This window comes from Gymnogyps californianus, chromosome 1 (genome assembly GCF_018139145.2).
Source record: "Gymnogyps californianus isolate 813 chromosome 1, ASM1813914v2, whole genome shotgun sequence".
Lineage (NCBI taxonomy): Eukaryota > Metazoa > Chordata > Aves > Accipitriformes > Cathartidae > Gymnogyps > Gymnogyps californianus.
The window spans coordinates 16,808,777-16,834,613 of NC_059471.1; the positions used below are offsets into that span (position 1 = coordinate 16,808,777).

At 38.1% G+C, this 25,837-nt stretch overlaps 1 protein-coding gene across 1 annotated transcript in view; it reads left to right on the forward strand.

Annotated features, from left to right (window-relative positions):
- Positions 1-2,041: 2,041 nt before the first annotated feature.
- AASDHPPT (aminoadipate-semialdehyde dehydrogenase-phosphopantetheinyl transferase) overlaps positions 2,042-25,837 on the forward strand; it is a 34,848-nt gene continuing 11,052 nt past the window's right edge. Inside the window, exons 1-4 of the mRNA XM_050914884.1 lie at positions 2,042-2,206; positions 3,316-3,541; positions 21,400-21,521; positions 22,025-22,186. Coding sequence (XP_050770841.1) covers positions 2,063-2,206; positions 3,316-3,541; positions 21,400-21,521; positions 22,025-22,186 — 654 coding nt within the window. The 5' untranslated portion in view covers positions 2,042-2,062. The remainder of the gene's footprint in view (positions 2,207-3,315; positions 3,542-21,399; positions 21,522-22,024; positions 22,187-25,837) is intronic.

Genomic DNA, 25,837 nt, shown 5'->3' on the forward strand with positions numbered 1-25,837 from the left:
ATACCAGTAACTAAATATAGATAGGGCCACAATTTCCTCTTCAAAGTGTGCAGAATACAATGCTTGAAGCGTAAGCCTCAGCTACAATTTGATATTGGTGAATAGCATTTTCCTGGGTTTTGTTTTTTTTTACTGTGCTAAATCCTCCTCTGCTGTCAGTTAAGTTTGTCTCTGTCTTTGGATAATACATAAGGGAGTATGTATGACATCCCTTGCTTGACTAAGTCATGAAGAAAAATGGGAATCATATTTAAAAATAGGTGAATTACACTACTGATTCCCTGCTGGAACATTTTTTCCCCAAATGTTACTTCTGTGTTTAAAATATTTTGCAAAGACCAACCTATACTCATTTACAACTGAGACTTATTTTAGGCAGAAAGAGAGCAGTCCTGGCCTGTGTAGAAACAGCACTTTTTCACATTAACAGGGAGCTGGGAATGCTAAACAACAAAAAAACCAACGAAAGATTCTGAGAAATACCTGAAATAACGTAATTTTCAGTATTTTTGCATCATTTGTACATGGTCAATATAGAACGGTTAAGGCATATTTCTAAAGGCAAGCAACAGAAAGGAAGGTTGTAAATTTTCAAACAGACACTAAATTTTTAGCCATGGCCCAACTTCAAAACCAAAGGGTAAACAAAATTATTACCTTCTGATGATTTACAGATGGCCTGTAATTGAGGGCACACAGGAATCCAGTTCTGACAACCATTACAGTTCTTAGCAGAACAAAGAACATACGATAGAAAAGTCTTTTGTTTGGACACATTCTTTAGAAGCCAGAACCAAACTAGGGTGATGCAGTGCTTTGCATCTGGTGTATGAACAATTGCCTCCTCTTTTCTAGTTAATACAAAGCAGCAAGTCCAGGGAAGGCAGAGAGGCCACCCCCGCTGCTACAGCTCCCAGCGTGTCAGCTCTACCAGGGGAAGGAACGGTTCTTCAGGAGCATGGATATACTAACGGCAACGATGGGGCTAGACACACGGGGGGGATCATCTGCCGTTAACCGATAACGGTGCCACGAAGAACCCCCAACGGACACCATCTCCAACGGGATAAACGCGGCCCTGTCTCGCACAAAGCTGGGGGCAGCCATGAGCTACAGGGAAATTACGTTCTTTTTGCCATGGCCGGGGTTATCAGCCACCCCCCAGCCTCACCAGCGCACTACCGCCCCAGTCCCTGCCGGGGCCGGCCGGCCCCTGCAGCCCGCCAGCACCACCCTCAGAGACGGCTGCCGCCGCCATCACCTCCGCCCCTCGCCCCGCCCGCCGGAGGGAGGGCAGCAGCGTCAGAACCGCTACTGAGCATGCCCAAGCCGCCCGCGCATGCGCCCTGCATCGGCCCCGTTCATTCTAAGGGAGGACTAATTCTGACAGGACAGGCAGGAGGGTGCAAAGGGCTTCCCCTCCTCTCACAGCGCGACTGCGGGGCCCGGCCACGGGATGTGGCGGCCTCCAGCGCTGCCGCCTCTCTGCAACCGGCGAAGAGCTAGTTCCCCCCTCAGCGCTCCCACCGAACAGCGCGCACCCACCTGCAGCCAACACCAGCAGCTCACCGACCAGTCTGGCCCACCCTCCGCAGCAGCAACGCCAGCAGATTGGCTCCTTCCGGTGTCATTCTCCCGCTTCTTGCACTCCGAATGGTTTCTCCGGCCGCCAATCCAGATGAAAGCCCGCCCATCCTCCCGAGCGGGTTCCTCTCTGGGCTCACTGACGACACCACGGGTGCAGCTCAGCCGCAGGCACCGCCTTTCCCCTGATAAGTCGGTACCTGGCGCATTCCCCTGTCACTCACAGTGCACTCTGATACCGGATTGGCTGCCGTGCCTCGACAGTGGTTCTCTCCCTCCCACCCGATAGGCGCATGCAGCGGTTGTGCCGGTCGGTGACGGCGGCGCTGGGGGGGGGGGGGGGAGGTGTTGGAGCGGAGCGGGGCGGGGCGGGGCGGGGCGGGGCGGAGGCGGAGGGCGGCCTTGCTGCCGTCGGACGGCCCTGCTGCCGTCGGACGGCGCTGGGGAGCGCGCCCGGCCGTGGTGTGTCGCGGGGGCCATGGGGAGCGTGCGCTGGGCCTTCCCCTGCGCCGCCTGGCGCCCCTGCCGCCAGGAGTGGCTGCTGGCGGCGCGGCTGGTGCAGCCCGAAGAGAAGGAGCGCATCGGCCAGTTTGTCTTTGCCCGCGACGCCAAAGCCGCCTTGGTACATGCTGGCGGGGCGGGGGGCACGGCGGGGGGCGGCTTCCCTTCCCTCAGGGCTGGCGGCGTTAGTCCGCGGGCCGGGTTCAAAAGGACCGCGTTGCCCGGAGCCCTCCGTCTCGTTCGTCCCCGCTGCTGCGGGCGAGTGCGGGCGTCGCCGGCGGGGCCCTGCCCCTCCACAGGGCCGTGGTGGAGGCTGCCGAGCGTCCTGCAGGGCGCGGGCACAGGCCCCTCCGCTGAGGAGCCCCCTCTGGCACCACTCGTGGCCCCGGGACCGGCCCTTTCCCGTGGGGACGCGATTATCTCTCTGAGGATTCAGTATTGCCCACATTTCTGACTTCTCGTAGGAAAATGTGCCCTGCAAGGGCATTTCAGGGAAGTAAATGCATTACAAAGTATTAATTGCCAGCTTTACTTACACCGTCACTTAGGAGGAAGAAGGGATGTTTGCAGTCTGCTATTAGTAGTTACTCTGAAAGGATTCTCAAGTTTTATGTTGTGATGTCAAGTTAGGAGACAAAATCAACATACTCTAGAAGACTATACATGAAGACAGTAGTGTAATGTGTAAGCGAATAAAGCTGTTTTACATAATCCAGGTTTTAAATCTCACATGGCAATGTGGTAGTAGTACAGACTTCTGCTAATTAGTCTATATGAAGTTACTCATCATTTTTAGCTGATCCGTATTTCATTTGGTGCCTAAGTAACTGAATGAATGTACTAAAAGGAAAGTTGTTGAGACAGTTTTACTGTTCAGTGTAGTATAAAAAGTATTCATCTGTGCAATAAAGTATCCTAAGTAAATAAAGTAGAGAAGGAATTATGTGATTCTTCTGAGCTGCTTTTTCTTGGGTCTTGTGTTGTCTCTGTGCTAATAGTGATAACAAATGTATTCTATACTCTGGTCTGGTGAACTCTTTTGGTTAAATTTACTTGACACAGGCTTTTATAAAAGGGAGAAATCTAAATGATTTGGCAAAAAATATACTCTTACTTTATGTCGGCAATAATGAAGCCACATTTTTTTAAGCACGTGGTTTTCTAGCAACCACAGATATTTTGCACATAGCATAATAGTGCTGTATGAATCACTTCCATTTTATTTCATAGGCTGGGCGCCTGCTGATGCGGAAATTAATTGCAGAAAAGTTGTGTATACCTTGGAATGAAATACACTTGCAAAGGACGTCAAAAGGAAAACCTTTCCTGGCAAATAATGTATTCAGTATCTATTCGAATTACAACTTCAATGTCTCTCATCAAGGAGATTATGCAGTTCTTGCAGCTGAGCCTGAGCTTCAAGTTGGCATTGATATTATGAAGACTAATTTACCAGGTAATGCATTATGGTGACCAAAGCAGATTCTGTAGTGTGTAAGTGCTGAACATTTTAACGTTTCCCAAAGAACCAATCTGTGTCCTAGAAATCTAGTGTAATTAGAAGAGAGTGTATGAATGTATTGTGTATTTGCTTTTTTTATTGTTAAATGCACTCCTCATTGTTTATTTTGGGTTTTCTGTTATGCCAGATATGGATATATTTCCAGTTTAGAAAAGCAGAACCCTGGAAAAATAAGGTTGTGAATCCTGCTATGATACTGGCAGGACCGGCATCTGCAGATATTTTAATTACGGGTTTGCTGTCTGTTAGGTAGAAGCAGGGACAACTTTGCAACTAGGGACAGTGGGATCCATCCCCTTGAGAACTTTATAGACTGTGAGTGTTACTCCCTTGTCCCATAAGCGTGGACATTATATGTGTCAGCACCAGGCCCAGTACTGTAGCAAACTGGCATTGGAGATTCACTGTCAGTGTGCAGTAATCCTCAGTGAGAGGGGATCATGAGGAGGGAACATTTGAGGTGCACCTGGTAAAAGACTAAACTTCACAAACTTTAGTTGTTGGCCTGTTTATTTCTATGAAATGTTGTGCTAACCTGACTATATTAGTGAACTTCAGGACCCAAATTATAAATTAGAATTGTAGCAAAGTGTATTTTTAAATACAGTTTTATGGAGATCATTTAGTTCACAAATGTTCTCTGATGCATGACTGGGTTAAAGGAGAAACATACTGGGATTTACAATTTACTGGAATTTTAGTTTTTGTGAGTCTTCCTCAAATGTTTAACCAGATATGACAGTAATAGCTGTGTTCTTAGAAAATCTCTCTTCACAATCTTCAATTTGCCCAGCATTTTATGCTACAAAATGATTTATGTAGTGAGATAAAGATTCAAATAAACCCTGACTGGATAACTTTCTCTGATTGCTTTACACCTTTTTAATGATTATTACAAATGTACATTTTTTGATTGGCATGTTTAGCTAAGATGCACAGAAACTTTACTGCAATCCAAAGTGAAGGTCTTCTCTGTGACTCCCTCCCACCTACTGTAGACCCTCACTCTAAAAATAGTGGTCAGCATGTGAGCCTGCACTGTAGCCCGTGGAGGACCCCACACCAGAGCGGTTGTATATTTTGTGACAGGAACTGTGGCCCGTGGGAAAGGCTGCACTGGAACAGGTACTCCCCTGAAGGGACTGCAGTAATGCAGGGCCCAGATAGCAGATTAAGCTCAAGGCTGGTGCTTTTGTCATAGCTCTCCCAGGCAAAACAAAACAAAGTGATGTCCCAGCTGCGTCTCATCCCAGTGTCTTGCACGCCCTCAGCCTATTTGCTGAGAGGGCAGAGTGACAGAGAAGGCCTTGATGCTGTGCAAACACTGCTGATATCAACACTAGGCGTAGATCTAAAACACAGTGTGATGCAGGCTGCTATGAAAAAAATTAACACCCAGACCCAGTACCCTTGGAAACACTTTGGCTGGGCTTACCACAGGCCTTACCACAAGACTCCCTAATTACTCATTTTAAAAAGCTTTCCTGTTTCGGCAGGTAAATAGTGAAAATCAAAATGCTCAAACATTTGTATTTTAAGCTTTTCTTGGGAAATGAAAAATTGGAAGTCATTTATACGTGCTGTATATAGAGGTAGGGATATCTTGAATCCTCTGCTTGGTATTTTATGCAGCTGGAAATGTAGCTGGCATTTTAAAGACACATTGCCAATGTCCAGCTGACAAGTGTTAAACTCTCCTTCTGAAAGTAGGAAATGATTGTGAAGAGTAGAGGTTTAATTTTACGTTTAGGTTTAGAAACCTGTATTTGTATTATTTCTCCATTTTGGAATACAATACAATCAACTTTGTAAGGGAATATATTCTTAGTTCTTTTCCAGTTAATAGGAAAAAAATCTTTTAACTTCAATATTAGCTGACTTCATTTAAAAAAAAAAAAATCTCATCTTTACTGCTTCCTTTCTCTTGTATTTTTTACTTACTTATTCACTATTCCTTTCTCATTTCCCTCACGTTAAATCACTGAAATAGCGGATAACTCAGTGTCCATTGATCTATTGCTCATTCTGCAGGCAGCGTCAGAACAAATCAAGGTTCTTTTAGCTTGTGCCTGAGTGTATTCTTCATTCAGTGCTCCTAGTCACTGCTGTTATAAGAGGTGTAGAATCAAAGTTAGGCCGTCAGTATATATGATCGCTTACTCTTAGTTATGTCAACTTTAGCAGGCTAAATTTAGGAAAAAATTATCTTGAGTTCATCCTATCGATGACATTTTGGTTGCTATTCTCCTTCTGTCATGTAGCTTTTAGATTGCCTGTCCTAGGGTTTCCGAATAACAACATGAAGCTGAAGTTCAAAGGATTTGGTATCAGGGAAAGAGTTTAATCTCAGCAGAAATGTAGGAAAAGTGGTGAAACCAAACTCAATTTTTAGTTAATTAAAAAGAGGGTTTAGATACAGCATTCAGTTCTTAACTTCTGCAGTAGCAAGAGAGGCTCCTGCCAGTGTGTCCTAGAGTTCTTGATGGCAGCAGTCATGACTGCTTACCATAAAGCAAATGTTGCCACATCCCCCTGGGCAGCTGCACTGAGCAGCTGTGTGGATTTAATTTGTGAATATGAGCTGGTGAGACTAAGTAACACTTTGAGATCTGATATAAACAGGCTTCAGTGTTTTTACCCATAGAGAGGAAAATGGTGGTTATTCTGGAGATGCCCGTGATTGGAAACACTAGATGATGGAATTAAATTGGTGCTTTTGTAATAAAGTGATACTGAAAAACTATGTATCCAGATGACCAATCTGAAACAAGCTTGTGACAGATGCAGCCTGCTATGATTCCTGAACATGGGTCCTTTATCAACCTTTATCCATGGCTACTTCCTCCACCTCTCTGTCTTTCATCAGAGATCTAGGTATATATTAACAGAAAAGGGGGCTATTAGGGCAAGTCACTGTATCCACAATCTGAATTCATGGTGGCAAGCTTCACAGTATATACAGAGGCGTACAAAATGCATCATTACAAAATTTCTGGCTTTCCTTTCCAATATCTGAAGTTCCGCAGCTAGCATAGTCTATCCTGAAGTAATTTAGCTGTCACCAGCTTGTATGCATCTTTTCTATCTTTTGATAAGAAGAGAAAGGGACTTCAATTCTTGTCATTATGTATAAGAAATAACTGTAAGTATGTCAGCACCTGGTCGTGCAATTGTTTTCCACATTATGTAACTTTACATAAATACTTGTGAATTAAATAAAAAAATACCAGGTTCCAAATTTTAAAGAGGTTTTGTTTATGGCCATATGTCTTCCTTTTTGGAACTGTAATTTGGATTTTTGGAAAAGAAATATGATAGTAATGAAAACTTAGTAATTGTATGTGGGAAAGTGAGCCAGCAAATAAGCAATAGTAAGGATAGAATTTTAAATTATAGTGTCTCTAATATGAACTAAAGCTAGCAGTCTTTTCACCTAAAATTTTTCTGAGAAAGACTTTTGTCTTAGTAGAATTACCTGGAACTCTTTTTAATGCTGTGCTATGAATATGTAACTTTGACTTTACCAATATTGTCTTATCTGATAGTTCCACTGAGTGGTGCTCTTGCTCTGCAGTTGCTAAGTACATTATATTTCTGAGAGTGAATCCACTATAAATCTCTTTCTCTGGAATAGCTACAAGGACAAAGAGTTCTGTATATACAAAGTACATTACAGTAGGTTTGGTTTTTTGGGTTTTTTTTTCCCCAAATTTTTGTTTACATACAAAGTACTTCATCTTGTGATGTTATCCAACAGAATCTTGATTGAGGTCTCTAATATTCTAGTTCTTATATTCCTTTATTGTTCAACTGGTGAGCAAAATATGCAGTGCAAATATACAAGAGAGTATCATGCAGCTGAAAGTTTTGAGAAATGTACTATTAAATTGTGTGCTGGCATGTAACAAGGAGACCTGGTGCACATAACCATTTTATGTCACTTCTTAATCTGTGATCTATTTTTGTTTTACTTATGAGCAATAAGAAGCCACTTCTTTCCATATTACTTTTGCTACATTATTAAAGTCTGAAAAATGGAACTACTGCAAGACATAGCCTTCTTCAAAGGTCAAGGCAGGCTACACAAGAAGCTATTGTTAGCAGGGCAAATAGAGACAGTTCTACAAAAGTTGCACAGGTATGCAACAGTTTATCACCTTTTTTTCCTCTATTCAGATATTGAACTAAATAATGTAGTGATAGTAGAAAAGGAAAATGTCCTCTTTAGGTGTTGTGTGTTGTTGCATTTTGGTTATCTGGCAGATTATTTTTGTAGATTTAAATCAGGCTTTCAATTTACTTGTTTTTGTAGAATTACGGAGATCAGTGATTTTTTTTCTTCTCTTTAGTTTAAGATGAACTCTTGAGTCATTTGGGAAAATGCACACTGTACTGTAAATTTGTTAATGGAAGTAATTGTGGACATTATTTGGCAAGAGAGGTAATGCATATGGAATTATTTTAACCCTTTCACAAAAGAAATGAGAAGGATTTTCACAGAACTACTAAATCCTCTGGAAAAACTCAGCTTGTGATAGTGTATTTGATTTTTAACTGATGGACAAGAAATTTTGCAACAAGTGTCAACTTGGTTTAAGTGGGGTGTGTGATGTTGATTTACCAGCCACTTAAACTCTGTAAAGTAGAGCATTTTCAGAGACTTAGGAAATAATTATAGCTTAATAAAGATTGCTTTAAGCATTTGAAAAAAGTTCAAATCTTAGGTTCAAGAGCTTTCCTGCTGTACAAGTGCATTTCTTTTCAGTAATGCAATTTTTTAGCTTAGGTGGAATTACAAAGGTAAATAAATTAACAGTTCATTCCTGATCTTTCATAATCAGCCTGCAATCTTTCTTACCTATTGCATTACAGTTACTTTGATCCGGACATCTCCAATCTCAATGTATTGTAATAAATATTTGACGTGCAATAAAATTAGTTTTTCTCATTAATCTTTTGGTTTTATGCTAGGTTTGCTTATTCAAAGACACAACAGGGTAAATTTTCTGCATGTGAATTTTACAGAAAATTAATTTGATCTAAAAATACTTCCTGAAATGCTTTTTTAAGAAAGTAGGCTATTATGTGCAAACACCTGAGTGTTTGAAACTGTTGTTCTCTGAGGCAAAGGAATATAAACAGAACTTAACTTATTTTTCTCTTTTTATTCTCATTATTTCATCATTGAGGTGAGATAATACAAGAGATGATAGAGATCTTCAAATCAGAGATGTGTCACACATGAATCAGAGTATCTAAGTCCCACACGAAGAAGCTAAATACCATACTTCAGTCTAGCTATTGGAGGAAAGCTCGGTCTCTCCAGCCAGTTATAAACTTTGTGCCATTTCTTTTGGTAGTTATAAACTAAATTGAGCATTAGACACACCCATGTCATAGTTAAGATATTTGGCATGTCTTTTACCTAGCAGCTATGTTCAAGTTTTTGAACTTGTAATGCTTTTTTAATTGCTGCTTCTCAGCTTTTGCAGTAAGAATTTCGTGATCTAGAAAGAAATGCCAAAACAGATTGTTCTTTGGAGTGCTTTTGTCCTTATGGTGCCTTAACTTTACCTTAAGCAAAGTTTTAATTGTTTTTGGTTTTACTGTTGTGTTTCAGTAAATCTCATAGCAGCAATCAGCATCTAATCTTTTACTACAAGAGATGATTGCCAAATTATTAGCTAATGGTACAGCTATAGATATGTAGATGCACTGTTTGGGATGAAGAAATTAACGAAGGATTTAGGTTAAACGTTACTTCTAATTGATTAAGGAAGTCAGAATTTATAAATATGAAAACACATCATTTTTAGATGTAAAGTAGTGTTAAAACAGCTAATTAATATCCTTGTTGACCTAACTAATCATAGCGGTCATATGCCCTTACACTGAGTAAACAGGGAGGAATTTCTTTGTTCTTGTTCTATTTGAAAATGGGAAGAAACAGCCATCTTAAACATACTCTTAAAGAATACATATTATATAGCAGTTTCATTACTGTGCTTTATTTGGTCACATTTCTAACACTGTTTTAACCTGGAATTACATCACGTTTGTAAAAGCACTTGCACATTCTGATAATTGATTCAGCACCAATGCTTGATAAACTGTGAAAGGAAAACTTGATACTGTGATTCAGTATCCTCTTTGAGGGGAAATAGACTTTTTAGAAAGAAACAATCTTAAACCTTTATGATTGTTTTTTAATAGGAAGACAAAACCATTTGGATTAAAATAGAAACCGATAGCAAAATGTAGAACAGTAAAAATGAACTTGTGGAGAATAGATATGTTTAAAATGAGGGATAAATTAATTATTAGGTAAGCAAAAAACTTAAGCCAGGGGCTTTTAGTAAAAATAAGAGGTAGAACAAAGAGAAACTATAAGAACGCTTGTCTGGTTTTGGTTTGGTGGTTTGTTTTTTTTTCCGCTGAAATATCCTTCTGCACACTGAATTTACAATAATCACAATTTATTCCTTAATTGGTCTTTTGGGAAATTAAGTTATACATTCAAAATGAGGGGCTAAAGAGAATTGAATTTTTATTTTTATTTTTTTTTAACAGAACTAAAAATACTTCTCAGCCCGCACTAATGACAGTTAGCTTTGGCTTTCCAAATTAAGGAAGTCTAGTAGAAAGATGTGACAGGAGGGCCAAGGTTAAGTAATTATTATGTAGGTATTAAGAATTTGCTTTTCGAGGAGTTTCTTGCTAACACTGCCCATTTCCAATAGCTTCAGCTCTACAGATATATATATATATTTGTTGCGAGAGTTGGAAAATAGGAGCTGTCTTTATTCTGTGTTGTCAAAAGCTTATTTGGATGTTGTCTGTGCAAGAATTAATTTGGAGCTCTTATTAGTTTCAAGGTTGGGAGACAATGTTTTAGAGACAGATTGGCTGATTTTTAGACTGACTTATGAAGTGGTAGAAATGTATCTTAAATATATAACATCTCCCCACAGTAACTGTAAAAAACCATAGCCTCAGCTGGATTTCCGTGACATATTTCCTTTCTAAGAGAAATTCTGATTTTTAACAAGGCAAATATTTTTTTATTTCCTCACTAAAGGTGAGGGGTTCCTGTTGTCATGTCAGGTTTTCAGGAAAGTTTAGGACCAGGAGACTTTTGCTACTTCTATAAGTAGCTGTTTTCTTGCCTTATATCGGGTTGGTGCTGTAAGTTCTAGGCATTCATGCCTGTGTTATGTGCTGTGTTGCATTTTGATGGAAAATCCAAACTTGTAGTGCATTAAAAAATTGTTACTTGCCCTGTATAGTTTTTCTGTCCATCAGAATTGTTGGGTTTTGTATTAAATATGTAGAACTCTTTCCTAGCAAAAAACAATTTAATAAAAACATAGCAAACACTTGGAGATAGTATCTACAAGAGTAGATATAACTGATGAAGGTGAATGGACCATTGAAGTTCATTAGTTTTTCAGCTGTGGGCCATGCTCTGCTTTTGCCACGTTCCAATACATTTATCTTCCTGTTGCATCTTTTCTTGTATAGCCTGTTGGCTGGATAAAAGACAGCTCCTGCAGTGGCTGGTCCGGAGCGATGCAGAAGTTGATTTGTGTGTTGATAGAGGGGAAGGATGTGGGGGGACAACATGCTGAATGACTAGCTGACTGCTGTCTCTTCTTTATGCTGGGTTTTAGCTGTCAAGTAGGCCAAACAGTCCTTCAGCTGCTGGCAAGCCAAACAAATGGCTTTACAAGAGTGTTTTTTTAAAGCATGTTCTTACATGGTTACTTTCGCTGTTTCATAGGAGAGATTGATTCCCAAATTTAAAACACTAATACTACTTCTGTCATCTTGTGGGGTTTTTTTGGACTTCACTTTGAAGGGGGAAAGGAGGGAATAATGGTGTATACACAGAAGTGGGGATGTGTTAAGTGTGAAAATAAGGGATATTTTTACTGCATCTGACTGTGAGATTCATGTTCTGGGACAGGCTTCTGTGCAGTGTCCTGACTTCTGCCATCACAAGGAACTCTGTTCAGTGGCTTCATTACTGCAGTAGGATATCATGATGTGGAAGGACATAGTCCCAGAGTGTGTGTGTCTCCATATTGAGAACCATTTCCACACCAAACACTGACTTTAGAAGAGAGATCTTTCATCGGACTCTTTCAGAGTGTCCTGGTTTCAGCTAGGACAGAGTTAATTTTCTTCCTAGTAGCTGGTATAGTGCAGTGTTTTGGATTCAGTAGGAAAATAATGTTGATAACACACTGATGTTTTTAGTTGTTGCTAAGTAGTGTTTATACTAAGTCAAGGATTTTTTTCAGCTTCTCATGCCCAGCCAGCAAGAAGGCTGGAGGGGCACAAGAAGTTGGGAGGGGACACAGCCAGGACAGCTGACCCAAACTGGCCAAAGGGATATTCCATACCATATGACATCATGCCCAGTATATAAACTGGGGGGAGTTGGCCAGGAGGGGCGGATCGCTGCTCGGGAACTAACTGGGCATTGGTCAACGAGTGGTGAGCAATTGCGTTGTGCATCTTTTGTTTTGTATATTCTAATTCTTTTATTATTATTGCCATATTATTATTATTATTATTTTCTTCCTTTCTGTCCTATTAAACTGTCTTTATCTCAACCCATGAGGTTTACTTTTTTTTTTTTTTTAATTCTCTCGCCCATCCCACTGCGTGGGGGGAGTGGGTGAGCAGCTGCATGGTGCTTAGTTGCTGGCTGGGGTTACACCATGACACAGAGAAACCAGCTCAGTCTGAGTTAGCTTGTGCTTTCTAAGGTCGCAGAGCTTCCTAGGAGGGAAAAAAATTGCATTAATCAAATCAAGGAGCTGTTAGGAAGTGTGAATCATGTAATCAAATTCATGTGGAAGATGAAGATGACTTAGGTACTGAGAATTGGCTTTTTTCCCCCTCTCTTGTCCAATATAACATTTATATACCAAGCACCAAGCAGATCCCAATGCACCCCCAGGTTCTGCAGTGGTACTAGTTTCTTAAAGAGGGGAGTACTCTCCCTATAATCACATTTTCACTAAAGTACCTACCCTTTCCTGATATTATTATCTTAATACATTTATGGTTCAGTAGCAACCATTAGCGATACCATGTGGATGATGTTGTTTTGCAGTATATCTGATTCAATGTGAAGATAGAACTGGGTGTTATCCCCCTTATGCTGGAATTTCTATCTATGTATCTCACAGCAGCACCATATATACATACATATATATGTATATGCATGCATATATATACACACGCATACCAGTATATATGTGTATATGTGTGTCTATATGTGTCTACATACACGTATATGCTTTTTTATATACATATATATGAATATGTGTGTGTAGATATACATGTACACACACAGATGTTGTATATTGTATAGCATGAGAGTTAATCTGATTTCTCTTCACTGGAGGTACGAAGTGATCCAGTTTTGACATTGGGTGGTCATCCTCATAGCAGTGGGTTTTTGCTTGTCTGTTTTGTGGGAATAGTAGATGATATTATAAGTGGTAGATTTTCTTTAAAATATTTATTTTTAAGCAAAAAATTAATTGTCAAAGGTTTCAGTCAGTATAATCTTTCTGTATGTGTAGAAGGGCCCTCTAGTACATTATTTCATAAAATGTAATGTTTGAGAGATCTGGTGGCTTGGTAGTACTACTGTAGTGTAAAGCTATAGATGGTCAGGCACGTATCTTATATGTGGGTGCTGTTGCACTAGCAACATCATGAGAGTTTTGTTGTCTTTTTAAAGAGTAACGAAGATCTAGTTCCATTAAAACATGCTGTGTTCCTAAATGTCTATTACCTTTAAAGAGACCTGAGCATGTTTGACTTTTTTGACTTTTTTTTTATATCTGTAGTTGTGTCCTCACAACTCGCAACCATAATGGCTTTATAAAAGAAAGTCTGTTTTTACATTCATTTAGATTCTGGGTTTTGTGTTTATTTTTAGTGTGATGCATTGTAACCTCATGAGCGTTGAAAGGAAGTAGAGCTCCTGCTGTTCTGACACAATGGAATGATTGCTTTAACTGTTTGGTATGTTCTATAATGGAAAACTGATTAAAATGCCATTTTCATGGGGTAATTTACCTTTTTGCTGAAATACTGTGGCTACCTAGAGCTCTGCTAGCTGTGATCATACAACCTCTTGGAAAGAGTTTAAGCAAGTAAAAGGTATAACCATTGACATAGACAAGTTAAGAAAGGGTTTCTTATTTTATTACTGCTCATTGTCTTTTTTGCTATTACTGTTTAGTTATACATAAGTACATTTCATTAAAAGAATTTGGGGTTCCTGAGTCACCTTAGTGATTAAGACCCCATGTATTTTATATACTTTTATTTTCTCTACTCAGAAGCAAGCTAAAACCATGCGCTTGCACCCAGGTGAGATTATGTCAGTAAGCTCTTCAATGGCAAGTATATATTACAGTTGAATGTCTGGCATAGAAAGAACATGTAAAAGTATGCTGGAGTCTGGACAAAATTTGAGAGGATCTAGCGTTTTGTTTTTTTTTTTCAGAACAAATGACAAAAAGCATATATCTGTTGCAGACCATACACTACCTGTCTGTAAATTGATCAGATGTGAGGTATCCAGTTAATAGCTTGTGACTTTTATTCAGTTTTTTTTATCTGAGCCATACCTGTGTCAAAATTGCTATTTCTCCAGTGCAGTTTTGGAGGTAGAGCTATCTAATCCATTATGATTCTTTACTTTCTGTTGTTTAACATTGACTATCAGGGCAGCTTGCTTAAATATTCATCACTGCTGTTAGACCCAGTCACAGTAATGCGATTGAAACCTTAGCATTTTCTCTAATATTGCAAAGACTTAACGATCCTAACTGCACAGAAGATATCAAACATTATCAAATTATGTCAGTGTCTTTATGACTTTTCCATTTTTACAATCTGGGAAATGTCGAGTAATTCAAAGGAGGCAAGCTCAAATTTTCTGACATTTTAAAGTTAATGCTGCTTCTCTGAGGTATGCCAAGATAAAACACATCATCAGTAATTACATGACGAGAATGGATGTTTACCATATATCACTGGGAGAATTGCGGGATACTAGCAGGAAGTGGAGAGGTCACAGAATGCAAATCCAGTTTCTAATTCACGCTAAAGCTGTGTAAGCTAATAGATTTAAAAAACATGCTTTGTTAATTTTCTATCTGGTTCTTCTAAGTTAGTCATTTATCTAGCTAATTGTCTTGTCAGTTTCTAAACATCTGTACAAGGGTTGGTTGATATTAATAAACAGTTAGGGCTTGGGCATGTGTTGCAGAAGAAATATTTTCTCTGTATCAGTTTACTTTGGTTTCCTTTAGAGATAGTAAAACATGATCAAATATGGCTTGTGTCCTACACTAAAAGGATTGTCAGCCCAAGAGTCCAGGACTAAAAATGTATTCATCCTATACAGTTTGTTAGTTTGCAGGATTTATAGCTAGCCTGTGTTTCACATTATTAAGTAGATTGATCTGTTCATACTTTAGTCGCTCATTTTGCTAGGTAGTACATTTCACATTGTCACTTTGCCCGTTTGCCATCTGAAAGTGAATTCATATGTATTGATTAGATACTAGTTCTTGATCACTGACCTGTTTCTTTCATGCAGTTCAAGGCAGTCAGGAACTTGTTAGCATTCTGGGGTTTGGATTTTTTTTGTTTGTTTGGTTTGGTTTTTTTTCAGGGGGTTAGTTGATCAATGAGCTGGCAGTAGTAGCTCTTAGCTTGCAATTTCCATAGTTCTGGATATAGACCAGAATATAAGCCAGTTAGTTTGTATCTGACCAAAACAATTTGAAGACTGTAAAACTGGTAAAAACTGAAGTGAGGAAGGTCAGTCATCTACTCTTCTCACTATTTTTGAGAAGGCATGTCATGGTTTTAATAACTTCAGGTACAACAGGACAATATTAGCTATTGTGAACAAATGCAAAAAGAAAGAATGCACAACAGTTTATGTAAAGGTGAGAAAAGGAGTGAACTATTAACACATATAAATGAAAATGTATTTTCAAATGAGAGAGAAAGGGCAATATCATTCTGCTCAGTATTAAAAAGAATTAAAGTTTGTTTCCCAGTTTCTCTTGGAAAGAAGCTATGTAAATTTTGAACAGTATATTAACTGTAAGTTAGGAAATTAAGTGGCATAGGTGAGTAAGAGGTATCTATACAAAGCATTGGAAATAGTTTTAAAGTTTACATTGCCAGGAATTACCACATTCAAAATTTGTAGCTGTTAACTTAGATTTTCATAAGGTTTATATTGAAGTTATTTGGTTGATGACTGAACAGATACATGCATTTCTGAAATGAAAAAGCATCTTTTATTAGTAACATTTTTATGATTAGGCTTCTATACTAAATAAAAATCTTATTTGTAAGGTATTAATAGAGGGTAATTGTGAAAAGAGATATTGTTGGATTTTTGACAGAATAGTTACAGTAGTCAATACGATAAATTTCAAAGCAAGAAAACTGTCAGTCACAGTGGAGCTTATTTTCATTAATCCCCTTGACTCAGGCAAGTTTGGTTTCATGTTTAATTAAAAAATCTCGTCCCTACCCTCCCACCCCCTTGTCATGTTAGTAGCTTCTGTGCCATTGGCTCAATTTTTCTTTCTGCTGAAATGCACTCTCTCAATTCTCTGTAGAATCTAAATCAGCTTTTTTCTCATTTTTTTTGAAACCTTTTATCCAGTATTTTCATAGATCTGCTCCCATCACAATTTTTCTTCTCTTAAAGGAAACCAGCAAAAGGTGAGTGACTGTTCTTTCAAAGAGTTTTAGTAGTTGATGGGGATATGTATCTTTTCCCATTAATCGTAAGCCATCTGTGGAACAAGCTTCCTGTTTTTCTCTGCTTCCAACTCCACTTATTTTTGAAATCTCATATGAAAACATGTTTTGTCTCTCTTACGTATTGGTAAAATCACAAAATTGAATTTATTCCATTTCAGTGATGAACCCCCACCTAGTCAGATGCTTGACCAATCAGATAATATTGTGCAATTTCCTGATACTCACCAATTTAAATAAGTAATTTACATACATAAATATTTTTTCTGAAGTGCACACATTGTGTGTTACAGGAATCTCACTTTGCCACTGAGATGGACAAGATTACTGTAAGTATATTGGATTTATTGGAATCAGAATCTAAATTCCGATTCTTCAGAAGCTGTAAATATGACTTACAAGAAGGAATATTTGAAATGCAGTTTTGAGTGTTTCAATTAAATTTTTCCACAGTTTTATCTCCAGCTAATTTTTTGGCTCAACGTTTAAGTGGTTTTTTTGAATAACGCTGAACAATGGGAAAGGAGTGTTGGATTATATGAGCAAGGGCTCAGTACTGTGAGAACCCAGCTGTATGGCGTCTGCTCTTGAGCTTATTAGTGCATGGATGTTTGGAAGCACAGACAGATCAGATGTGCAGTTTTCTACAACCTGCATAGGCATATCTTAAAGGAATCTTTTTTTCTTTACTGCTGTGAGTTAAATAAGAAACAGTAGTACAATCACATAAGTTTCAATGAATGTCTGGCCTTACTGAAAATGTAAAGACAAAGTATTTCTGGAAGTATTTGTATTATATGTGTGCATTAGAATAAAAGCATTTGTTCCTTCAGAGAATCTGTTTTTCAAGTTTTTACTGTCAGTTCATTTTTATCGTGCTTCTCCAGTTCATAGATCTTTTTTAGAGAATATTTTTAGAATTTGCTTGGAAAAATACTAAATTTGGCATGCATTAAGGATTTTAAAGCATTTATGTACCAGAATTCCACCTGCATAAATACTTACATGTACACTGCAGCCAAATTTCTCTTAGAAAATTGGTATCATCTTGTAGAGAAGAAGAAACCACTGCACAGTGAAGTGCAGATACTAAGTTCACATTTTTAGTTAACAAAAGTCTGAAGGTAAAGCCAAAACCTGACTATGTTTATTAGAATGTTTATCACGTTATGTCATTTTTGTGTTTAATACTTTGCAAGCCTTGGGGAAGATCCTCTGAAACTTTTAAAAATACTTTTAAGAATAATTTGTTTGGTTGATAACCCTTATAAATACTACTTTGTCTTGCCTTTATTTCCTGTCAGAGTTCCAACTTGCATTCCGGTTTATTTTGTATTCTGTTACATGGTCTTTGTATTTTCCTTGTAGAAAATATTGTGGCTTCACAAAGATCATTAAAATATTGAGGCACACTTTTTCTTTCTTTGCTTAAATTTTACAAAGTAGGCTTTGAGATTACCAAAAATGTTTAGCACTTTTTCTAAACTTCTCTGAGAGAAAAATATAGGCAATAAACACAGGAGGAAAAATACTTAAGAAGTCTTAGAAAGTTATCATCAGCATAGGAAGCTCAGTTTTTCAGTGAAGGACCCTGGTCCCTGTCTTGCCCTGTGCCTCAGATGATCAGCTGTAGAATATACCATGTGTAATTCAAAATTGTATCCAAAATAGCTGTTAGCACTAAAGTATGCATAATAGAATAATTTGGCATGAAAGCTTTTTGGTATATTTTTAATGGAATTTAATTATTTTGTAAACTAGAACTTGGATTATTAATGAATTGAAATGGTCACAGAAATAAGTCCAAGTGTTTGTGTAATTGTTGATAGGTGAGTTTATTTCTGAAACAAGTTGGCAAATGGTAATTAGAAATGGTAATTTAGGTAATTTAGAAATGCAAATTTAAAAACAACTGAATAATTGCTATATGGGACTTGTTCCCATTCTTTCAAAGGAAGTTTTTGTAAATTGTGGCAAGTTTGTCTAAGGCTTTTTTTTTTTTTTTTCTCAAAATAAGAGCAAAAAAGGTAGCATCTAAAAGAAAACTTTCTGCTGCTTCTAGTTTTGTCCCCTTCTCATCCCCCAGGTCATGAGAGACATGGGAACATTGAAGAGGGTTTAGTGAAGGGCCACCAAGGTGATTAGAGGGTTGGGGAACTTGACCTGTGTAGAAATGTTGATGGAGCTGGGTTTGTTGAACTTGAAGAGAGGAAAGTTCTGAGGAGGGGAATCTGATCACAGTCTACCTGAAAGATAGCTGTAGAGAAGATGTAGGTAGCTGTCTTCATGAGGGTGCACGGAAGCCGGGCAAAAGGCAACAGGATCAGGTTGCTTCAGGGGGAATTCTGTCTCGAAAGAACAATTCTTCACCATGAGAACAGTAAAACACAGGAATAAGTTGCGCAGAGAAGAGGTGAAAGGCACTGCTTGACAGGGCCCTGGGTAACCTAACATAAGGGTCTGTTTTCAACAGAAGGTTGGACCAGGTGGTCTCCAGAGGTCCTTTCCAATGATTCTGTGCCTCTATCTTTCTCTGATATTGAAGCAAATATGGGGAAATGGACTAGGCAGGCTGTGGTACTGCTAGTAATTTGTGGAGAATAATAGTCCTGGCTCCTCTAATCTGATCCATTCCTCAGAGCAAAGCAACTGTACTGTATTAAGAAGGAAACGGACGGGAGGGGAGGACAGTTCAGGAGAAAGCGGTGCCTGAGCTTTTCAGAGGAGGGATGTGATGGACAGCTGGAGTGGAGGGGAAAGTACTGTGTAAATTTGAACATAAGCGTCGAGAAGGGTAGCTGAACAGTTGAAGAAACCTAGGACAAAAAAGGGGTAAGGAGTGAAAAGGTAGTAGTATATGGGTTTGATAATATGCTTGGTATACTAAACAGTTTAAGTATCAAGTGTATTCACCATGCGTGATAAGGTTTGGATGGCGGAAGGACTGACAGTGCAGGAGGCTTTATATGCCTCCAGGTGCTGAAGGTAGTGGATAGTCTTGGATAGTCTTCTCTGGTAGTGTGAATAGCCCTGCATTATTGAAAGCAAGAGAACTCTCTGAAAGTAATGGAGGAGGAAGGGTACATCACGACATTCTTGAATGTTTTGTAGTTTGAATCACCTGAAGAGGCTGGTGCCTCACCACTGTTGTCTTAAATACTTGAGAGAAGAAGAGAAAGAAAAAAAAAGTGGATTGTTTGGCGCAGGTGTTAACACAGTTATTTGATCATAAAATGGGCCATATAAACGCAGAGAGATGAAGGACAATAACCTTTCTCCAAGTTGAACAAATTTTTTTGTGATTTTTTCATTGTTTCAGGGAAGTTGGATTGTCTAAGTAGATGCACATTCATTTGCCTTGGTAATCCATCAAAACATACTTGACATTGTGGTTGCTTTTCTTGTTCAGTATCATAATTTTCTTCAGAGAAGAAAGTTAGTTCTGTCCTTAGATTGTTCTGGGTCATTCCATTAGCTGACTACTGCAACTCTCAACAAAATTTCTGTCTTAAGATGTTTTCTTCACTTTAGTCTATAAATGAAATTGAGGGCATCTCTGAAATGTCACTGCCATGTCTTATGTGATGTGTATGTCAGATTACACTTTGCAATATGATCTGGAAATTGTCAGGAAACCTGAATGTGTGCTTTAGTGTGACATTAGTTCATTCAGATCAATTACTGCTGCTGCCAATACCTGTTTTTCTATGTTGCTTAGATATCCATAGAAGACAACCACTTTATAGAGAAGGGTTAATACCCTTATCCCTGGTTTAAGATGGGGAACATTAGTGTAGAGAAGGAAAGTTCCTTGCCCATAGTCGCTCACAGAATCAGTGGCAGAGCTAGGGTTAGAATCTACATCTTCGTTAAGCAATTATTTAGTGATGGGTTCTTAAAAGTAGTGTGGTATTGGGAGGGGAGACTATGTTTTGGATGAAATACGACTAGTATTTTCTTTTTAATAAGAACACTGCATAACCTGTGAAAAATTTTGTCTCAATATATGGAATTGTCTCTATCTAGATTTTTATTATCCCTACTAAAGGAAATAGATTGCTTTCTGCCATTGTCTGTTTAGCCAGCTATAAGCCCTATTGGACAGATTGCATGGTATGCTGTTTAATGATATAGGCTGTGGGTGATTAGCCAAGCATGTAATGAGGTCCATAGCTTCCGGTGTATTATAGAAATTCCATTGATCAATATAACCACACAGTCTGTAGTGTCTTCTGCAAAGTAAATTTAGACTAGTGGGGAAAAGTGGTGTAGCCCCTGAAGAGCTGCTGCAGTGCTACACAGCTGTGCTTATTTTTAGAGGAGGCTTAAATTTAATCTAAGGATTTGAAGGTTTGGTGGTTTGGTTTTTTTTTCCCTTGATATCTTTCTTACTGTGATTATGGGCATCTCCCTACCCCCATTTTTCTTGCAGAATAAATCCAAAAGACTTAATATGCATATGATAAACTTGGGAGATTGTATTTCTACATGTGCTTAAAAAAGTGTTTCTTTTGTATCCCAGCATCCAAGGGCAGGAGGCAGAATAGCTTGATGAATTCTGACAAACAACATGCTGTTTTATAAAATGTTACTAGATCAAGTTGTCAGATGTCAAAGACTGTATATGCTACTTTTGTAGCTGAAGATAATTTTTTTAATATAAAATCAGCACTGGTTAAATACTTTCCTTTTTAGAGAATGCTGAAAATACATAATATATTTATGACTTTCATTTCACATTTTTAATGCAGTAATTCTGCTATAGGAATGGGATTTTTTTCATACTGTGTCCTGGACAATCATCAGCATCACTGCTTCGAGGCTATATAAAGTCAGACTGTAGAGCAGAGTTGGTTCATAATTTTTTTTTTTCTTACGACTTTTTTCTAGAGCAATAACATGAGGTAATTCGTTTGCTTATTATTACTACTCTATTAAAATTTCTGTAAATATCTCTTTCTAATTTATAGGTAGTAGCTCAATTCCAAATTTCTTTTGCATCATGAAGCGACAGTTTACTGAAACAGAGTGGGGTGTAATCAAGTCTATGAGTAATGAATGGATGCAGCTGGATATGTTTCATCGGCACTGGGTAATACTTTTTTTCCTATTTAAAGACTGCAATGCTGTAACCTGCACGTTCTCTTTTGATATATTTTGTTGTTATTTTCATTATGGTAAAATTGTATACTTTTTATAGTTACATGTTCATGTGGAGATAATATTTTAATGGGGTTTATATTTTAGTGATTTTTTTAATGTCAGAATAGCTTTGAGAACCATAATACAACTGATGTTTCTAGAAGGATTTATGACTAGTTTTAAACACATACCCAGAACAAGGTAAAAGGTTCATATCTGTATATGCCACTTGTAATTCCAGTTGCATGTTCATTATAATGCAGCAAGTTAGGCTAGGTATTAACAACGCTGATAACTTTTTCTCTTGATAATCGCATCAGTCTACCCTCACATTTACAGTACTATAAGTCTTAAATTTATTTGGTCTACTCTGAGTGACTGCTCAGAAGTAATGTTTATAGAACAGTTTGAAAATAGCCAGTATGAATAAAATACATTTATTCTGTGTTTTAGGCCTTAAAGGAAAGCTTCTTAAAGGCTATTGGAGTCGGAATTGGCTTTAATTTGCAAAGAATTGAATTTAATGTGTCCCCATTGCAACTGGAAATAGGAAAGGTGTATAAGGAGACAAAAATGCTTCTGGATGGAGATAAAGAAGAAGAGTGGACATTTGAGGTAAGAAATATTCAAATTTATTTTTTCAATAATGACAAACAGTCTCAACACCCAATGGTTGCATTGCACATTAGATTTTTTTAATTGCAGCTTCACACCTTTATTCTGTATAACCACATTGAACACATAGCAATCAAAACTTAGGATATAAATCCACAGCATTTTAAAGTATTTTTGATCACAAAAACACCTCAGAGATGTATTCATTATAATGGCTTTTTATTTCTTCTGTTCCTGGAGTATATTTCTGGCACTCTATGAAATTCATCCTAGGGCGTGCAGGAAGTTCACTGAAGCATATTCAGACCCGAATTCTGAACAGTGTCTGTGATTTTAAAGTTCTTCATCAGTTGGTCTAGAATGGGATTAGTGATTAACTAACCCCCTTAGTTAGTGTTTATGTTAAATGTTTGAAATGGAGGAGGTGTCTTCAGCAACTTTGGGTTTCTTCCTTCTTGTCCATACCACCTGGTAGGAGCATGTGCTTTTGTGGGTTTGGAGTTAGTGTGCTGATTGGCTACTGTCTGTGGGAATGGAGAGATGCAAAAAATTTGCCTTTGCTTAACTGGAACGCTAGTTTGGGCTCAATCTTCTATCTGAGTGTTGGGTTTGGGGTTTTTGTTTGTTTTTCCTTCTTGAAAGTTATTGAGATTTATCACTAAAACATCTATCCTGTTAGATTTGGTAGGAAATGATCAATAGCATCTAATGTAGTTTAAAGGGTATAGAGAGAAAGAACCGACAGGGACATGGTTTAGTGGTGGGCTTGGTAGTGTTAGGTTAACAGTTGGACTTGATGATCTTAAGACTCTTTTCCAACCTAAATGATTCTATGATACTGTACAATGATCTCAAATTATTTAATTACCCTAAGAAACCAAGCTTTAAAAAAAGATTAAATAAATCACAATACCATTTCTTTACACCCCAGAGGCACTTTCATTCAACCACTTAAAACAAAGGAAGTGTCGTGGTTTAACCCCAGCCAGCAACTAAGCACCACGCAGCCGCTTCCCCCTCCCCCTCCCAGTGGGGTGAGGAGGAGGAAAGCAAAGGAAAAAAAAGTAAAACTCGTGGGTTGAGATAAGAACAGTTTAATAACTAAAGTAAAATATAATACTAACAATAGTAATAATGAAAAATAATAATAATAGTAATGAAAAGGAATGCAACAAAAGAAGGGGGGGGGAAGAAAAAAAAACCAGTGATGCACAATGCAATTGCTCACCACCCGCTGACCGATGCTCAGTTAGTTCCCGAACCGCGATCCGCGCCTTCCGGGCAGCTCCCCCCTGTTTATATACTGGGCATGACGTTCCATGGTATGGAATACCCCTTTGGCTAGTTCAGGTCAGCTGCCCCGGCTCTGCTCCCTCCCAGCTCCTTGCACACCTGCTTGCTGGCAGAGCATGGGAGACTGAAAAGTCCTTGGCTTAAGATAAGCGCTACTTAGCAACAACTAAAACATTAGAGTGTTATCAATCAACATCATTCTCACACTAAATCCAAAACACAGCACTGTACCAGCTACTAAAAAGAAAGTTAACTCTATCCCAGCCGAAACCAGGACAGGAAGAAATGCAAAAGACATTGATTTTTTTTAAATTGTCTGTAAAGGGCACCTTGTTCCGGTCTGCTGTAAGTTTGTGCAGCTGGTATATAGCTGACAAGCAATTCAAAGAATACATACTTTGCAGTGTTCACAAAATAGTCAAGTGCACTTTTCAGTAAGAGTATTCAGTTTCCAGTATGCATTTTGAAAACATCTACATTGTTGGAGACAACTGTTCCAGTAGAGATTGTCTAAATGACAAATTTCTGCGGTATACGTGTTTTGTGTAGTGTAGAAACTACATGTACGGTATGCATGTAGTAAAAAAGAATGAATGTACCAGTAACATTTAACTTGTGGCATAAGTTGACTTCTTCACAGTTCATTCGTTTCAGCATTTCTGGACACGTTTGGGTTTGTGTTATTTTAAAAGTCTACGCATACTAAATCAGCCCTCTTACTGATATTGCCATACTCTCTAGGAATTGAGTATGTCATGAAATTCACTAGTTGGAATTATAGACTGGCAAAAGAATCTTAGGAAAGACTGTGACACATCTTGTAATAGAATGCTTTCGGTATTAATGCTAACAGTGTACCATTGTCAAGGAAGCATCTGCCTCTTTCAGTTGACTTCTGGAACACCTAATTTTGGTCTTTGATGACATGCCTGTGGTTGGTTGACTAAAATAGCCTGAAGATGATGATGTAGATAGCTCCCTGTATTACTTAAATGCTTTATAATTATTTGACTTTTTTTCCTTATTACTTAGTAATTACTTCTAGAAGCTTAATTTAATTTTCATCTGAAGAATGTCTCCTCTTCCATGCTTGCCCTCCTGCTTCCCAAGAGCGCAGCCTTGTAACTAGGCAGATTGTAGTATTTCAAAGAAAGGATTTATTATCAAGTTTCAGTTAAATACAAGCTCAATTGGGATATAATTTCATTTAAAAATCAACATTTATTAAAATGAAATTGGAAAAAAAAATTAGTTTTTCAGTTACCAATCCCCAGCCTAAAATTAAGCATTACTTTACTTTTTTGTCTTCTCCCAAGTTTCTTTTAGTTTTGTGCCCATTTTCTTACTTACAGAAGTCTCTTGTTGTTTCATTATTTGCTCTTGAGCCAAATTCTTGGAACAACTTGTTAACTGAAAACACTAATTTTGAGAAATCTGGAAGAGTCACCCAAGAGAAGTCATTAAGAATCACCTGTAAAACTGCATATTACTGGTATAGTATTTTACTTGTGTTCCCTGTGTACTGAGTTTCATTGAGTGAACTTTTTCTATCAAATAAAAAAAATATAATGACCTCACTTTTACTTTTCAGATCTGCCTATATCTTTATGATAGGAGATGATCGAAGAGAGCAAGGCTGTTTAAAATCCAATTATCACATATTTTGGATTGTCTTATCTCAGTTTTAAAGAGAATATAATTTACTAAAAACAGAAGAGAGAAATAAAGGGGATTTTACCCATTCAAATTACAGAAAATATTCTGAAATCTCCTTCAGAAAGTACCCTGTAATATGAAAAAAACAACTTAAAAGCATAAAGATTAGAAAAAGATCTACCTCCTTATACTTGTCATGAAAAAAAGGTCAAGAGAAGTACTAGTGAATCAGAGCAAATCAAAGTTGACACTGTTCAGACACCCTGTAACTGTTCACAACAAGAGCAAAGCCTGTTCGTATTGGAGATAGAATTTTCTGTGAACATTCAAAAAAAAATTCTTTTTCTGTTATTTCATTGTAAATACCAAATGAACTACCTTCTTGTGCAGTTGACTGTTTGCTGTCCCTTTACCAAGGGGTGTCTTTTGAAGTGTCTTTCCCCTCCTCTGCCTCTCATATATTTTTGAGGTTGTATAGAAGGCAGTAGCTCAGAAACAGCCTCTTGTTTGATCTTGATGGATCAGTTTAGCTTTAGGCACTTGTTTTCATACAGTACTCTAGAGATTGCTACTCAGATTCCCTCCAGCTGTTTTGGAAGGAGTAGGAGAAAAAATACAGTAAAACTTCATTTAAAAACATAAATTTAATTTTAAGATATGTCTGCTATGTGTGTTAAATATGCTTTATTCACATAGGCAGTG